The sequence below is a fragment of the Theobroma cacao genome, chromosome 5 (assembly GCF_000208745.1).
Source record: "Theobroma cacao cultivar B97-61/B2 chromosome 5, Criollo_cocoa_genome_V2, whole genome shotgun sequence".
Classification (NCBI taxonomy): Eukaryota; Viridiplantae; Streptophyta; class Magnoliopsida; order Malvales; family Malvaceae; genus Theobroma; species Theobroma cacao.
This window is the reverse complement of record NC_030854.1, coordinates 4,051,006-4,064,793: the sequence shown is the minus strand read 5'-3', so window position 1 is coordinate 4,064,793 and position 13,788 is coordinate 4,051,006. Positions and strand designations below refer to the sequence as shown.

General features: G+C 34.1%; 3 protein-coding genes across 3 annotated transcripts; 1 reads left to right on the top strand and 2 right to left on the bottom strand.

Annotated features, from left to right (window-relative positions):
- Positions 43–3,579, bottom strand: LOC18598100 (vacuolar protein-sorting-associated protein 37 homolog 1). The gene is made up of 7 exons (XM_007027470.2): positions 3,317–3,579; positions 2,120–2,344; positions 1,760–1,847; positions 815–854; positions 671–717; positions 453–573; positions 43–365 (listed from the first exon to the last, which is right to left on the bottom strand). Exons 1-7 carry the CDS (start codon positions 3,328–3,330, stop codon positions 202–204), a joined length of 699 nt encoding a protein of 232 aa, XP_007027532.2. The 5' UTR covers positions 3,331–3,579; the 3' UTR covers positions 43–201.
- On the top strand, positions 8,659–10,593 carry LOC18598099 (uncharacterized protein At3g50808). Its single transcript, XM_018120786.1, has 4 exons — positions 8,659–9,019; positions 9,135–9,314; positions 9,403–9,618; positions 9,949–10,593. Exons 1-4 carry the CDS (start codon positions 9,017–9,019, stop codon positions 10,156–10,158), a joined length of 609 nt encoding a protein of 202 aa, XP_017976275.1. The 5' UTR covers positions 8,659–9,016; the 3' UTR covers positions 10,159–10,593.
- LOC18598098 (RING-H2 finger protein ATL52) lies at positions 11,930–13,545 on the bottom strand. The gene has a single exon (XM_007027468.2). The coding sequence runs from the start codon at positions 12,936–12,938 to the stop codon at positions 12,087–12,089; it is 852 nt and encodes a 283-aa protein (XP_007027530.1). The 5' UTR covers positions 12,939–13,545; the 3' UTR covers positions 11,930–12,086.

Here is a 13,788-nt window from a genome sequence, read left to right as displayed (position 1 = left end):
CTCAACCCAGCTGACCAAAAAGAAAAAGTGGAAGGACCGAAATGAACACATAATAACTACAGAGATTTAATTAATTGCAAAAAGTTCAGAGGTTTATTTGGGCTAGAACGAAGTGAGAATATATGAATTTCAGACACCAAGAACAACCAACACCCTCTCAATATTAGGTATACAATCAATAACTATCTCCAGGTGTTTCCATCATCCAATTGGAGATGTTTTAGCTGCAAGATGAATGAGAGCTCGCCGGTGGTATGTAGTTCGAAGCTTCTTGTACTTCTGCACAAAAGTCCCTAGATCCATCTCCCTGTCAAGGAGCTGCCTGTGCAAGGCTTCCAATTCCTCTTCTGTTTCATTCATTGCGTCTGCACAGATGAAACACTAGTTTTTATTTCTGATAAATCAATTATATCAAGCCTGAGCCATACAAGTATATTATCCGTAATGTGTACCTTGAAGCCTATGGATAAATGATGCGGGGGAGTAGTACTTCAAAATCTCTTCTTTCTGTCTCTCAAGCTCATTTAGTTTTTCCTGAGCTGTTGCCAATTCTGTTGTCCGGATAATTCTGCACTGTGGTCATGCAAGAAAGAAAAAAAAAAAGGTTTTACAATCTGATATACTAACATTAATCAATGACACAAAAAGAATAATGTTCTGAAAACCTTACCTGGTTTCTTAGCTCCATTATTCGTGGTTCTTTATCTAAATTGTTCCCTGTTTATCAATATATCTATAAATTAGCATTTGTCCCCTATGCACATTATATCTATAAAATATGTGGCACTATCATAATTATCATAGAAGAACTCACTAGCAAGCTGCAAAGTCTCCTTGCGAAGTTCATCTCTTATCTGGTAAAAGTTATCAAGAAAGAGTAAGATCTAAGGAACCAAAGAAATGATGAAAAACAAGGTACAGAGAAATAGGGTATTCTCATAGCATGCATGTGTAGGTCAATCCAGTGTATTGCATCAAATCAGATAGCTAAAAGAGCTACCACACCATAATACCAACAAAGAACTGGAATAGTATGCACAATTTACATTAAAATAGAGCACAGAGCACGGTAATAGTTAATGACGAATACTGCTCATATTTAAAGCTCACACCCAAATGAAAGAAATAAGGGTGAAACAAGAAGACCCAGCTAACTGAATTTGACAGGGTAGCCACCACTGCTTCAATTGATGTTAAATTTTATAAAATTAGACTATCTCCAAGATGAATGCTACCATAAGGTCATCTTTGCCTTAGTGTTTAGAGTTGAGTCTTCCTTTCTATGTCCTTTTGATGGTCCTAGTCTACACATGACAACATATTCAAAACTTTCAACAAGAGTTGTGGAATCATCCCTAATAAACAGGAACATAGTCCAACTAACTTCCAAGTCAATCAAAACCTTATGAGACCCTAATTCAGCTCCTGCTGCTATGCACCTGTGGGCTACCAATGTGCCACTATCTTGATAGCCCCTATAATATCAGCATTTGGACATTTGACATAGCAACACCAGCACTATGAATCAATAATCTGAAAGACATTTTGATTTTGGGTTAAGCAATAGACTATAGATCTCACCAAATCCACTGGTTAACCAAAACCCTTGTTTATACCATGGCCAAAAGGCCAAACCATCAGACTTTTTTAGAGACCAGAAACCAAGAACATTACACATGGTGCAAAAGGGCAGACAATATGCAAAATTCTAACTTTGAAAAGGTGAAATCAAATAAAATAGGGAAATTTTGGTACTCACATTGTTTTGAATTTTAACCTGGTCAACCGATAGTAAGAACTGATTGTATGCATCCTTGTCTGACAAAAGCTTCCGTAATTCATCAACGCTAAGAAAACAAGAAAGTGATTAGCAATTGCAAGATACATTCTTGAAAAAAACAAGCACTTTTGCTTAAACAATATCTTCCCAACATTTTTCTGAAGCCACAAATACAAATAATTAAAATGAAAAAATGTCAAAATGAACAAAAGAGCATAATAAATCAGTAATATAAGTAAAAAATAATAAGTAGGAATTACAATTTTAAATTTTTGTTATAAGAGAAAATGAAGATTGCTGGCTAATAGCAACATGGAGTGAAAGAACCAGACGTCTCACCTTTTGTCCTTTAAAAGAGCAATGATTCCTGCAGCTTCAGCAGGTGAAACAGGTGTGGGAGAATGTGGCCGTTCTGCAGGCCTTTGTAAGTTGAAGCTGTTAGAAGCACTGCTACTCGGTGTTGTAGGTCGGGAAGAACTAGGGGAGCTAACTACGGAAGGGGGATACCAAGAATGTGAAGAACCCTCTTGTGGACATTGCTGAGCTTGTTGCTCCTGTGAACCCCTGCAAATTCAAAATTTTAGTGAAACCAATATACAAGTCGCAATTTTTAGGTTAGTGGAAAGATAATAGCTCCAAATGAAGTTAAAAAATATTACAATCATGTTTCACTTTTGAAAGTTATTGCACAAGCATGACAAAAATGCAACTAAGCCCTGACTATTCATGTATTTACATCAAAAGGCAATTTATGTACCCACACAACTTTGAGAATAACGCAAATATTGGGCATGGACGGTATTACCCCCATTGAATCTAACATAAGGTGCACATATTGCAGGTGTATACTGAAACTACTAGGTACTAGCACCAAAAATACATGAAACGTGTCCATATTTCTGACTTGCTATAACATGTTAATCAATTAAGAGATGCTCATCCTTATATCCAGCTTCATGGAAATTATAAGTGACTATGTATCCCACTTTAGGCTCATTCAAAACTGCTAATGTTAGTTTCGTTTCTGTCATGAATATTGGAGTATTCTATTTTAAACAACAAACAAAAGAAAGAAGATTGAACACTTTTGATTTAGTAACAATTTCTTATCTAACTGCAACATGTTTTATATAAATTTCTCCGACCCAATCGAACAGCCTCAATACCATAATAATAATAATAATAATAATAATAATAATAATAGTAATAAACATACAACATATATCCAAAATCCAATTAAATGGGGGGATAATTGACATAATAAACCCTAAAAATCGAACAAACCCGCAACTATATGAGTTTCATAGAAGCTCTAAACAAATTTTAAACAAAGTCAGAAATCTAAGTGAAATTGATCAAAATTCACAGTCTGTTCAAAATATATCAGCGTCACAGAAAAAAAAAACCCCAAAATTAGGCTCTGGATATCGAAATTCAAAAACATTAAAGATGGAAGCGAATAAATTGAACCTGATTACCCATATAAATAAAAAAAATTAATCAAGAAGAGATTAAAGAGTTAACAAAGAAAACTACCAGAACTTGAACATAGCTCGTAAGAGGGCGGCTTCTTGATCGTTGGATAATCGATCGACCCAACCAAACGAAACAGAAAAATAAAAAAATAAAAACCCCTTTGATTGATCGAGTCTTCCACGAAGACGAAGAAAAAGAGTAAGTTGTTTCTTTCAGAGTAAGCAAATATTATTTCGATTTTCTTATTTTGTTTTTGGGAGTTTTGGGTTTGAGAGATTTATGTTTGTGTAGAATTAGGTTTATTTTATTTTTATTTTATTTTAACCCCTTTGTTACACGTGGATGGTTTTTATTGAGTTTGAACAACCGACGAGGCTTATGAGAGGAAGGAACCTGAAAAGTACGAGCATTTTTCCTTCCACCGGACCCTCTTGAGCAAAACTTCCTTGATACTTCGTTATGACTGCAACAATGTTGTAGGAACTAATTTTAGAGGTTTTGATTTCCATTCTAATATTTTCTTGGATCATGTATTTATATGTGTTTAATTAAATAAATAAATTAATAATGAATAATAAAAAATCAATAGAAAACAAAAAAAAATTTTCTTGAGAATTTTTTAATCGGGATGCTATTAAATAAGTTTTTAATTGACTTAAAATTTTTTTTATTATATTCAATCAAATTTTATATTATTATTTTAAATTAAATAAATTTTTATAATTAATAATTTATTAATTATAATTAATTAAAATATTATTTATTATTTTATATTCAAATGGTACTTATTGATGTGAAAATTAAAAAATATTAGATGATCATGTTATCATATCAAAATAACATATCATGTTATTATTAATTATAATATATTAGTATGTTAATCATCAATTGTGATATGTTTGTATGTCATGTCAACGTCACACAATATAAAATAATAAATAATATTTTAATTAAATGAATAATTAGATATAAGAGTTATTTAATTTTTTTAAAAAAAATTATAAAAAACTTAATTAAATGTAATAAAAATATAAAAATTTATTTAAATTTTAATAAATCCTTCAAAGATTATTTTGGATATTATGTTTTTTTAATTTAATTGATAAGAATAGGCCCATAAATATAAATGCAGGCAGAACGTCCAAGGAACCAATGCGGGATCCTATTTGTAGCCCAACTATGGTTTGATGGGGCCTGGGCTATGAAGCCTGGTACCGACAAAATTTAAAGAAGGCCGTGGGTATTTGTAGAAATATAAAAATAGACAAGAGATTCGATTTTGCTCTTTAAGATCAAATTTGAAATATGTTTCAAGTAACGTGTTAATTTATGTCAAATTTGGGGCAAGCCCACCTATGTACCTGTTGATGTTACATCTGAACCACTCAAACGTGTTAGTTGGTGCACATTATATTCTCATTTCCCCATGCTTGCCTTACGACTTTCCCTTCTCCTTAATTATAAACAATTATTAATTTTTTTTTGATTGATTGTTTATGCTTTTGTTTAATTAAGAAAGGGGAATAACAATCTAAATGATTGGTTGAGATGACAAATGTTTTTTTATAACAGGGTGAATAACAAAAAAAGAAAAAGAAACAATGTGGAATGAAATAATTAAGATATCCCTTATTCCATTAGATTAATAATGTTAGTAATAAAAATGAAAATTCTTGAAGATAATGGTACGGTATTAAGTGAAAAAATATAGAACAATTAAGTGTCAAATATTAAATTTCAAAGGATAAATTTATTTTACCTCAAATTATATGGTATTTTTCTATAATTTGCCCTTTTATATAATATGATTGACTTTAGTTCCTAATTACTAGTTTATAACAAAGGGATTGTAAAAATAAAACTTAAAAATTATACAAATTAGCATGAGAATTAATTGCTTAATGTTACATATAGATAGGATTCGTACATAATAGTGCGTTGATAGCAGGTTGCAATTAGTAATTGAAAATGATGTAATGTAACCAAAAAGTTTCAAAATCAGCTTTCCTTATTGAGCCTGACATTAATTTGATGCTGAATTCAGCTTTTGACCATATGCATATTTCCCATAATGGTTAATAAAGTGATAGATTATTATATGCATGATTATTCCTGAATAATTTTTGGGATATTGAGGCTTCTTTATCCATTAAAACAAGTAGAATCAAAAGCCAAAGTTGAAATTTCTCCGCCATTTCAAGCTAACATTCGAATCATCATCAGTTTAAAATTAAAAAAGCCCCTGTACCTGTACTTGTGGTTTCACTTTTAGTTCCCATGAACCTGGAAACCGCCGGGAAGTGCTGAGAAGAAAAGAGACTGCAAATGGTGGCAAAACTGGTTTTGGTCTAATGGTGACAGTCAAGCGGAAAACAGCCAACCCATTGGAGTCTAGGCAAAGGAGGACATTGGCGTGGACAAGCACATAATCTTGACAGAAACGGACACCGTTTACTTTTGAAACTCGAGAGACAGGAGGAAGCCCCTTTTAAGGGTTTCCCAACATGCCAAAATGGGTGGTCCATCAAAATTAAACAGCCGGATTCTCAAATTTACTCCATTGTAGGACCAGAAGGGGGTACACCTAGTTTACCCCATTTCCATGTTATAGATCTGTTAATTCTTTATTATGTGGCTAACTAACAATATGTTGAAAGGTCCCTTCAATTTGCCCTGTTTTAAGGAAGGGACATCCCTTTTGAGAGGACCACATGGTTTTCTTTTCATCGAGACAGCGGTCGGTGACCTTTTGAACTGGGAAATAGGCAGTATCCAAATCCAAGTTGGGAGAAATGAACATACGACAAATTCATTCCTTTGTGACGACTCCGACTGTGCATTTATAAGAGTTGCTCACATCTGTAAAGATAAATTTCCTCTCAAATTCGTGTTGGTTTATCACGTCTATATTCAAATTATTCTCCTTGGAAAAACAACCCCCAAATGCAATAGAAAATGAAAATTAGTTTGAAGTCAAGTAAAAGCCATCATAGGAACCCCCAAGGTTTTTTAGTTTATTTGTAAGGAGTTGACTCTGGTGAAATTTAAATCACTCATATAGATACATGTTTCCAATTCTCTATTTCTCCTGCAACAACTTGGATTTGTATTCAAGACTTTATTGATTATATTTATTTTATTTTTCAAAACAAAACAAAAAAAAAATTAAATCTAGTTTCAGAAGCAACCAAAATCATAGGAATATGTCATTGTATAGTTCACTAAAGACCTAGATTATATATTTACTTTCTATCAGAGGATAGATCATGGGAGGGAGTGGTACTTTGCACCTCAAATGTCGATATCAAGTCACTCTCTTGGCGGTTCCAAGGTCATGAGCTTACGTATACATAGATGTATTTTTTCGACATACTCCTTCGCTTTTTCTGCCTACTATGTATAGATTTCTGATCAAAATCCAATCAGCCCATTCAACATTTAAGGCTGCCATGTGGCTTCATATGATATGCCGGAAACTCATCATGGTTTTAAGTTTTGATTTAACACTAGATTCTAGGAGTAACATGAACATTTTATGATTGGATGATCATCAAAGACAACATGCATATTAGAATTATTATTACATTACATATGATTTTACAACTAGAAAGAGCTTGCTATGATTCACGTTCCCATACATTGCCAGCCTTGATTCCTACACAAAGGTATCCCATCCTTTTTTTAAAAAAAAAGAAAAAAATTTCTAAATTGAACCAATGACTTTCTGCCACCTCAAGAAAATACTCACAATCATGCATGAAATTAATATATTTTTTTTAATTTTTGTTTTTGCTAACTTGACCCTTATTGGCATCTGCGTTCATCCTTTTTGGTAGCTCTCCTTCAAAACATGCGCATCAAGAAAAGCATTTCTTGACAAGTCCTTAAAATGGGCTGTAATGCTGTTGGGAATTTCTTCTTTTTCTCTTTAACTTGTTTGTTTAGGCATAAAGTTTTGGATCACATTTTACCGCATAATTCGCATCCGTTTCCCGTCATATTCCATACCTACCTTTCTCTCAAAACTTTTCCTTCTTTCACAGGAAAAAATATGCTTTTCTCTTTGAAGGTTTACCAAGTACAAAACCCTAATCCAAAGTCTCTTTCTTTCTCATTTGTCTCAAACTCTTTTACATAATAATTCCCATACCTTTTCGTCCATGATCACATGAAGATTTTATTGCTAAAGAGTAAAGGGTCAAACAGATATATCCTATAAGTAATTTCATATAAAATTAAAGTTTCTTAGGCTAAAAATAAGATTCCGAGATCTTATAATGATCGGCATTACATTTTAATTATGAAGATTAAGAATCTCTTTCTAACCCAAACCATGTCATTTTCTAATTTGTCATACTTTAATGGAGCATAATATATATGAATGATTTAAATCCTTAGACATTTTCCTTGTGCAATGCTGGAACCCACCAAAATGCACTGTGCAGCCGGCAACCCTATGCAACTATATTATATTGGTTTAACAGCTGGCTGTTTTACTTAATACTATATTCATATAACATTACATTACATCAATTATACATTAAGCTTTTAATTAAGGGTCTTTGTTTACTCTAATTCCAAATCTTATTTGATAATTGATAGGACTTGTTGCCTAAATTAATTTTGATTTATGAATATGAAAAACAGAATAATTAATGTATTGGTTGATATCCCTTTTTGGTTTGTGGATTAAGATCTTCAATTTGTTCTTTGATTGATGTGCCCCTTATGTGACTCATGTCTCCTTTCCATTATGAAAGGTTGAACATGTGATTTTTTGATCAAATTAATCAAGAAAAAAAATTGACTTTTATACACATTTTAATTTTTTGGCACATAGAACTCAACTTAATAAGAGTGTGACAAGAATTTAATCGTCAAAATCTAAACATTTTTATGATTTATTGATTAAGTTTTATAGAAACTTGCAAATAAAACAAATTTTCTTGGAAAAGAAAAAAATCAATGCAAGCATCAATTTAGCCAATAATAGTATGTTATAAATTATATAGAGACTTAGACATGAATAAAATTTTTTATTATTTATAATTTAATTAATAAAATAAAAAAATAATTGATTAAAGAATTTTAAAAATAATAATAATATAAAATCCAAATTAATTTGAAAATCCCAACTTTGTGAAAAGGCCATCATCATTGGCCATTATCTCTCAATTGTCATCCATCATTTCATCTATGTTCTCACAACAAAAGAAATATCTCATCAAAATGAAAGAAACTAAAACAGTGGGACCCTTTATTTAAAATCACCCGCCCTGATTAAGCCACGTGGAAGCCTGCACATGTGGCATAAAAGTTGGTGGTGATCATTTGTGTGAACAGCTATATCCATGAAGCCCCATCGCGTAGCTAAGGGGCCGACCTTGTGCCTACGTAGAGACGCAAAAGAAGAACCAAAAGTAGCGTAAGCGCCAAAGGCATCCTTGTCTATTCATCCAACGGCCGTAGATAAACTTCAGCCACCTCGATCGATCTCAGCTGTTGAAACCACCCCAGACTTTGCAGCATTTGTTTATGAGCCTTGTCCCTTAGTCCAGGCGTTGTTTTGTTGTTGAATTCTAAGTTGCAAATTCGTATCAGGCCTCTCGCTCTCTCTCTCTCTCTCCTTTCTTTCTTTCTTTCTCTCTCTTTGCGTTTTGATCTCAACGTTTTCTCTTCCATTATCGTCAAAAGGAAATTAATCCAACGTTTCACATTTCTTTCGCTAACCCCATTGCTGCACAAATTTCTGCTTTAACAATGGTAATGCCATTGCCATAATGCCCATAGTACTTCTTGATTTTCTTGTTCTTGTTCTTCGTTCTTCCCTGGGTTGGTTTCTGGGTCTCATTATTCTTTTCTTGGTTTCTTGAGACAGGCTACAATGCTGGTGCCACCATGGCTGGAGTCATTGCTAAGTACAGCCTTTTTCACAGTTTGCAGGACACATGGAGATGCAGCTAGGGGTGAATGTAACATGTATTGTTTAGACTGCAAGGGAGATGCATTTTGCTTTTATTGCCGTTCTTCTAAACACAAGGATCATCAAGTAATTCAGGTAAGTCAATATTTCTGGTATACACTTCATTTCCATTTAAAACTTGTTTTTGGTAACAATGGGGTGGTTTAAATTTCTTTTGTTTTAGATAAGAAGATCTTCATATCATGATGTAGTGAGGGTTACAGAGATTCAAAAGGTGTTGGATATAAGTGGGGTACAAACGTATGTGATAAACAGTGCCAGGGTTCTATTTCTGAATGAGAGGCCTCAACCAAAATCTGGAAAAGGAGTAGCTCATTTATGTGAAATCTGTGGAAGAAGCCTCTTGGACCCATTTCGTTTTTGTTCTTTGGGATGTAAGGTTAGCGTTTGCCTTTCTCTATTTGCTTCACTTCACATTGTTTTCTTCTTCTCATTATCAACATCATTCACCACCCATCATATATGGTCACATTTCGTCAATTTGCATAATAGCACAACATGTTCATCATCCCTGATTTCATATGTAAAAACATCACCATCACAACTACCACCACATTGATCATCATTATCAATTCCATCATCAATGATTATATCATATGCGTCACAGATGGCTTGTATATCATGCTCCACATTGTATGGAAATTTTGCTTGGATTGAGATATTTGCAAAGGAGAACTGTGAATTAATATCCTTTTTAATATGACCTTAGCTTGTAGGAATAAAGAGAAATGGGAATGCAAGCTTTACCTTAGAGGCTAAGAATGATGTAGTGATGGATAAAAGAGAAGACATGTCAAGGGAGGAAGAGGAATTGCGTGAAGGGTCACAACAAGACATTTACCCGCCCACGCCTCCCCCGCCTCCTTCAAGTGCAAGGAGAAGAAAAGGAATTCCTCACCGGGCACCTTTTGGGTCCTAGAAATGCTACTCAAAAGCAGGTAGTAGTCCCAGTATAATATTTAAATTTCAGAAATTACAATTGTTTGAGGGTACTCTTTGTCCTAACTAAAGGAGCTGTAGGGCATCAGTTTGGTTAGGGTGTCCAAAAAACAAAAGGGCAAGTAAGTTTGCCTTTTGGATTTGGGTCCCATTTACAACAAATCCCTCTCTTGTGAACAAGCCAATAATGCAAGAATTGAGAAATGTTATTGTTGATAGTTGCAAGGTGTACATTGTAATTAAGGAATTAAAAGCAAGTCTTTGTGGAGTCCGTTTTATAGTTTTCATGGGTCCACCAACCACATGGGCCGTTCACATAAAGAAGCAACTTTTTATTGTTTAATTCATGTAATGGGGCTAATCAACTTTCTCTTGTGACTGTTACCCAAATTCAACACCTCTCTCATTCAATTCATTTCTTTGTGGATCTTCTCTCTTTATTACTTTCTGTTCCTTTTCGCTTTAACTTTTAATTTGTTGTCAAAACCGTGACAAAATATATAACTCTACTACTACTTCTTTCTAAGACAACCTCTTCGAATTTAACCAAGGGAAATGCCATATAGAAATTACAAATTAGTGATAGAAATTAGTTATGGCAAAGCTGTACCAATTTATAATCAATAGATGGCTATACATTTGATGGTTATTTTCTTTTGATATATATTTCATTTAATGTTTATTCTTAAGTGTTTTGTACACTTTATAATTAATTTGTACGTTTATAATGATCTTTTTTTCTTTTCATATTTGGATATGTAAGTAACAAGCGTCTAATCACGTTCAATATTTTTTATGTGATTTATTTGTGTGTTGATTTTAGTGTTCAATACATTTTTATTTGAAAATTTCAACATAATGAAAGTCAATGCAATTAATAGGTATAGAGTGTGGGATTGAAGTCTTGGGAGATTGGTGTTTAATGAACTCTTCTCTGGTTTTATAGATACAGAGGTCGGGGTTTAAGTTTGGTGGGATATATCGGCGTAGATTTTATCTATAAAATTTTCCTCCGACCTTTAAAAAAGATTATGTAATTTCATTAAATAATATTAGGTGCTTGGACCTTGGGAAAATGTGGAAGGATATATATATATATATATAGCAAGAACAGAAAAACTGATATTAAGGCGGTGCTTCTTCTTCTCTTGACACGGTAAGATCTTATCTTGGTGAACGCAAAGTACTGTTGGTGCAACAAACCAAAGGATTTCACTGTCTAAACTTAGTTAAACACCTTATAATTAAAATGAAATGAAATGATTATTTTTCTCAACTAGACAGTCAAGGCATATGGAAAGATTATTCCTATAAAAGCCAGTAAAACTCATAAAGCAGAATCTGAAGGTTTTGACGCATTGTTTGGGAGAAAAAAGTATACCAAATCATAACAGAAGGGTGATTCAATCAGTGGTACCCAAAAGAAGTGAAGGTTTCAAGAGTTCAATTTGTACGTTAATTTATTGCAGAACATAAGAAAAGGCTGTTGTTAATTGACTTGCTTTTTTGCTTATCACCTTTTTTTTTCTTTTAATTCCTTTATCTGCGTGACCGACAGAGGATCGTTTTGAGCATTTTGATATCTCTATAGATATCTGCATGCTTTGAGTGAGGGGCTTGCATATCTTTTTGTCATTAATGGTTGAAAGGGGGAAAAGGCAAAAGTAGCTAAAAACTAGTGCAGAACTGCCTGCATTTTACTGTTTCACATATTTTTAGGCTTTTTCCACTAACAAAATTAAAGGGAGATGGAAAGAAAAAATTGCATTAAAACGAGCAAAACAATCGAGTTGTGTTCGGACAAAACTATGGTATAAAAATTCGGAAGCTGGTTATTAGAAAAACATAAGCTATGATTATGAAGTATTTGGAAACATAAATAGAAAACAATTTTTTCCAAAAAGCATTTTAATAGGGAAGAAGTCCACAAGTGGTGCTACTCCTTCCAATCCGCAATTGTGAGAAAGACCTCAACAATGAAGACATTCGATCCAGCTGTTTCATCGACCGTGCCTTATACGAATTACTCTTTGTCAAACTCCTCTTTGACGTCGAAGAAGAAGTAGTAGAATCTTTCTCATTGTCGACTGTTAAGTTAATGAGTATATAGGACTGATCCATAGACAAGGATCGCTTCAACCCCGTGATCAAATGTTTCTGTTTAGTTTCCCTAGGGAACACCAGGGACACGCAATGCCTTAGCAAAGTATTTGATTGAACCCTGGAAGTAGAGGCGGCCCGGTCATGGGCTTGTCCATCATCATTTTGAGGCAAATCCTGAACCCTTTCCACTCCATCATCCTCTGGAGGCGAGGCTACACTAGCATCCGTGGTTACAGCAACAGGTGTCCGACAAATAGGACAGCTAGAATGCGCCAGGAACCAATTGTCAACGCAAGGAACATGAAAGAAATGCCTGCAATTAGGCAACAAACGTACACGTTCTCCTTCCTCTAGTTCTCCCAGGCAGACAACACATTCACTTTGATCTGTACGGAACTCTTTAACTTTTTCCCTGGAAAAAGACAGGATTGGAATAGTTTCCAGGATTTTATGTTCAACCCCAGTTGCAAATCCTTCATCCTGAGTTGGGATCGAGGGATTTCTAGCTTCCTCATCTGCTCTTCTCACGCAGTATTTGACAAGTAACAAATGGTATGCAACTATTGCTAGCGTACTGGCAACTACGCCAGCCAAGGAAATCATCAATGGAGTTAGAAAGGATCCTGAAGGTTGAGTTACAGAGTTTCCAGGATCCATGACTCATCATCTACAGGATTTTCTTTTTCTTTCCAGGTTAAGGCCCTGAAGGCGAGGGCTAGCTTGTTTATGAATTCTGATGCTGTGGAAACTTAAAAGGCAGGTTTATGGGATTTTGCAGTTGTTCTGAAAATAGAATTTCAGATACCATCCGGTGGGTATTAAATAAGAAAAAGAAAAATGAGCTGAAGAAATAGATAGATTGTGGTGCTCAAAAACCTTTGGTCTTCACAAGGTGGTTCCAACAAAGCTGGGTTTCTGTTGCATTAAACTCGAGACAGCTTCAACTGGAGTTTACACGTGGCATTCTCGGCTTTGGAATCTGACAGACTTGCACGCGTGTGGTATATAATTGGACAAGTGTCAATTTCAGATGGCATTGTGGAGGATGTGTAGATTTTGAACAGATGATCGGATCAAAATTCAGATCCTACTATAACCTACCCTAGTAAGGTAAAAAACACATATGGCCTTAAATTATTCGCTATAGTGCCCTGGAATAAAGGATATTTAAAAAAGTTGTTTTATAAAGTTAGGTAAAGTATAGGGATTATCTAAAGTATAGCAAGAATTTGAAGCTGGTGCCTCTGAATCTGGCCTTTTCTGATAGCTGGATGCCGTGGCTGCTGATGTTATCAACACACGCCAGATATACAAAGATAGGTTACCTAAACACACATTTGTGTTCGTATTGCATGATTACGCGTAATCAAGGAAGAAGTTAAGAAATTTTTCCTTGATATCTTAATTTCATGATTGAATTTTTCCCCAAGTATAATTAATAATAATTTATTAAGAAAAACAGAAAGTCGGCAAAACATTTTAGCAATGCTATGCCTATAGACAAAGC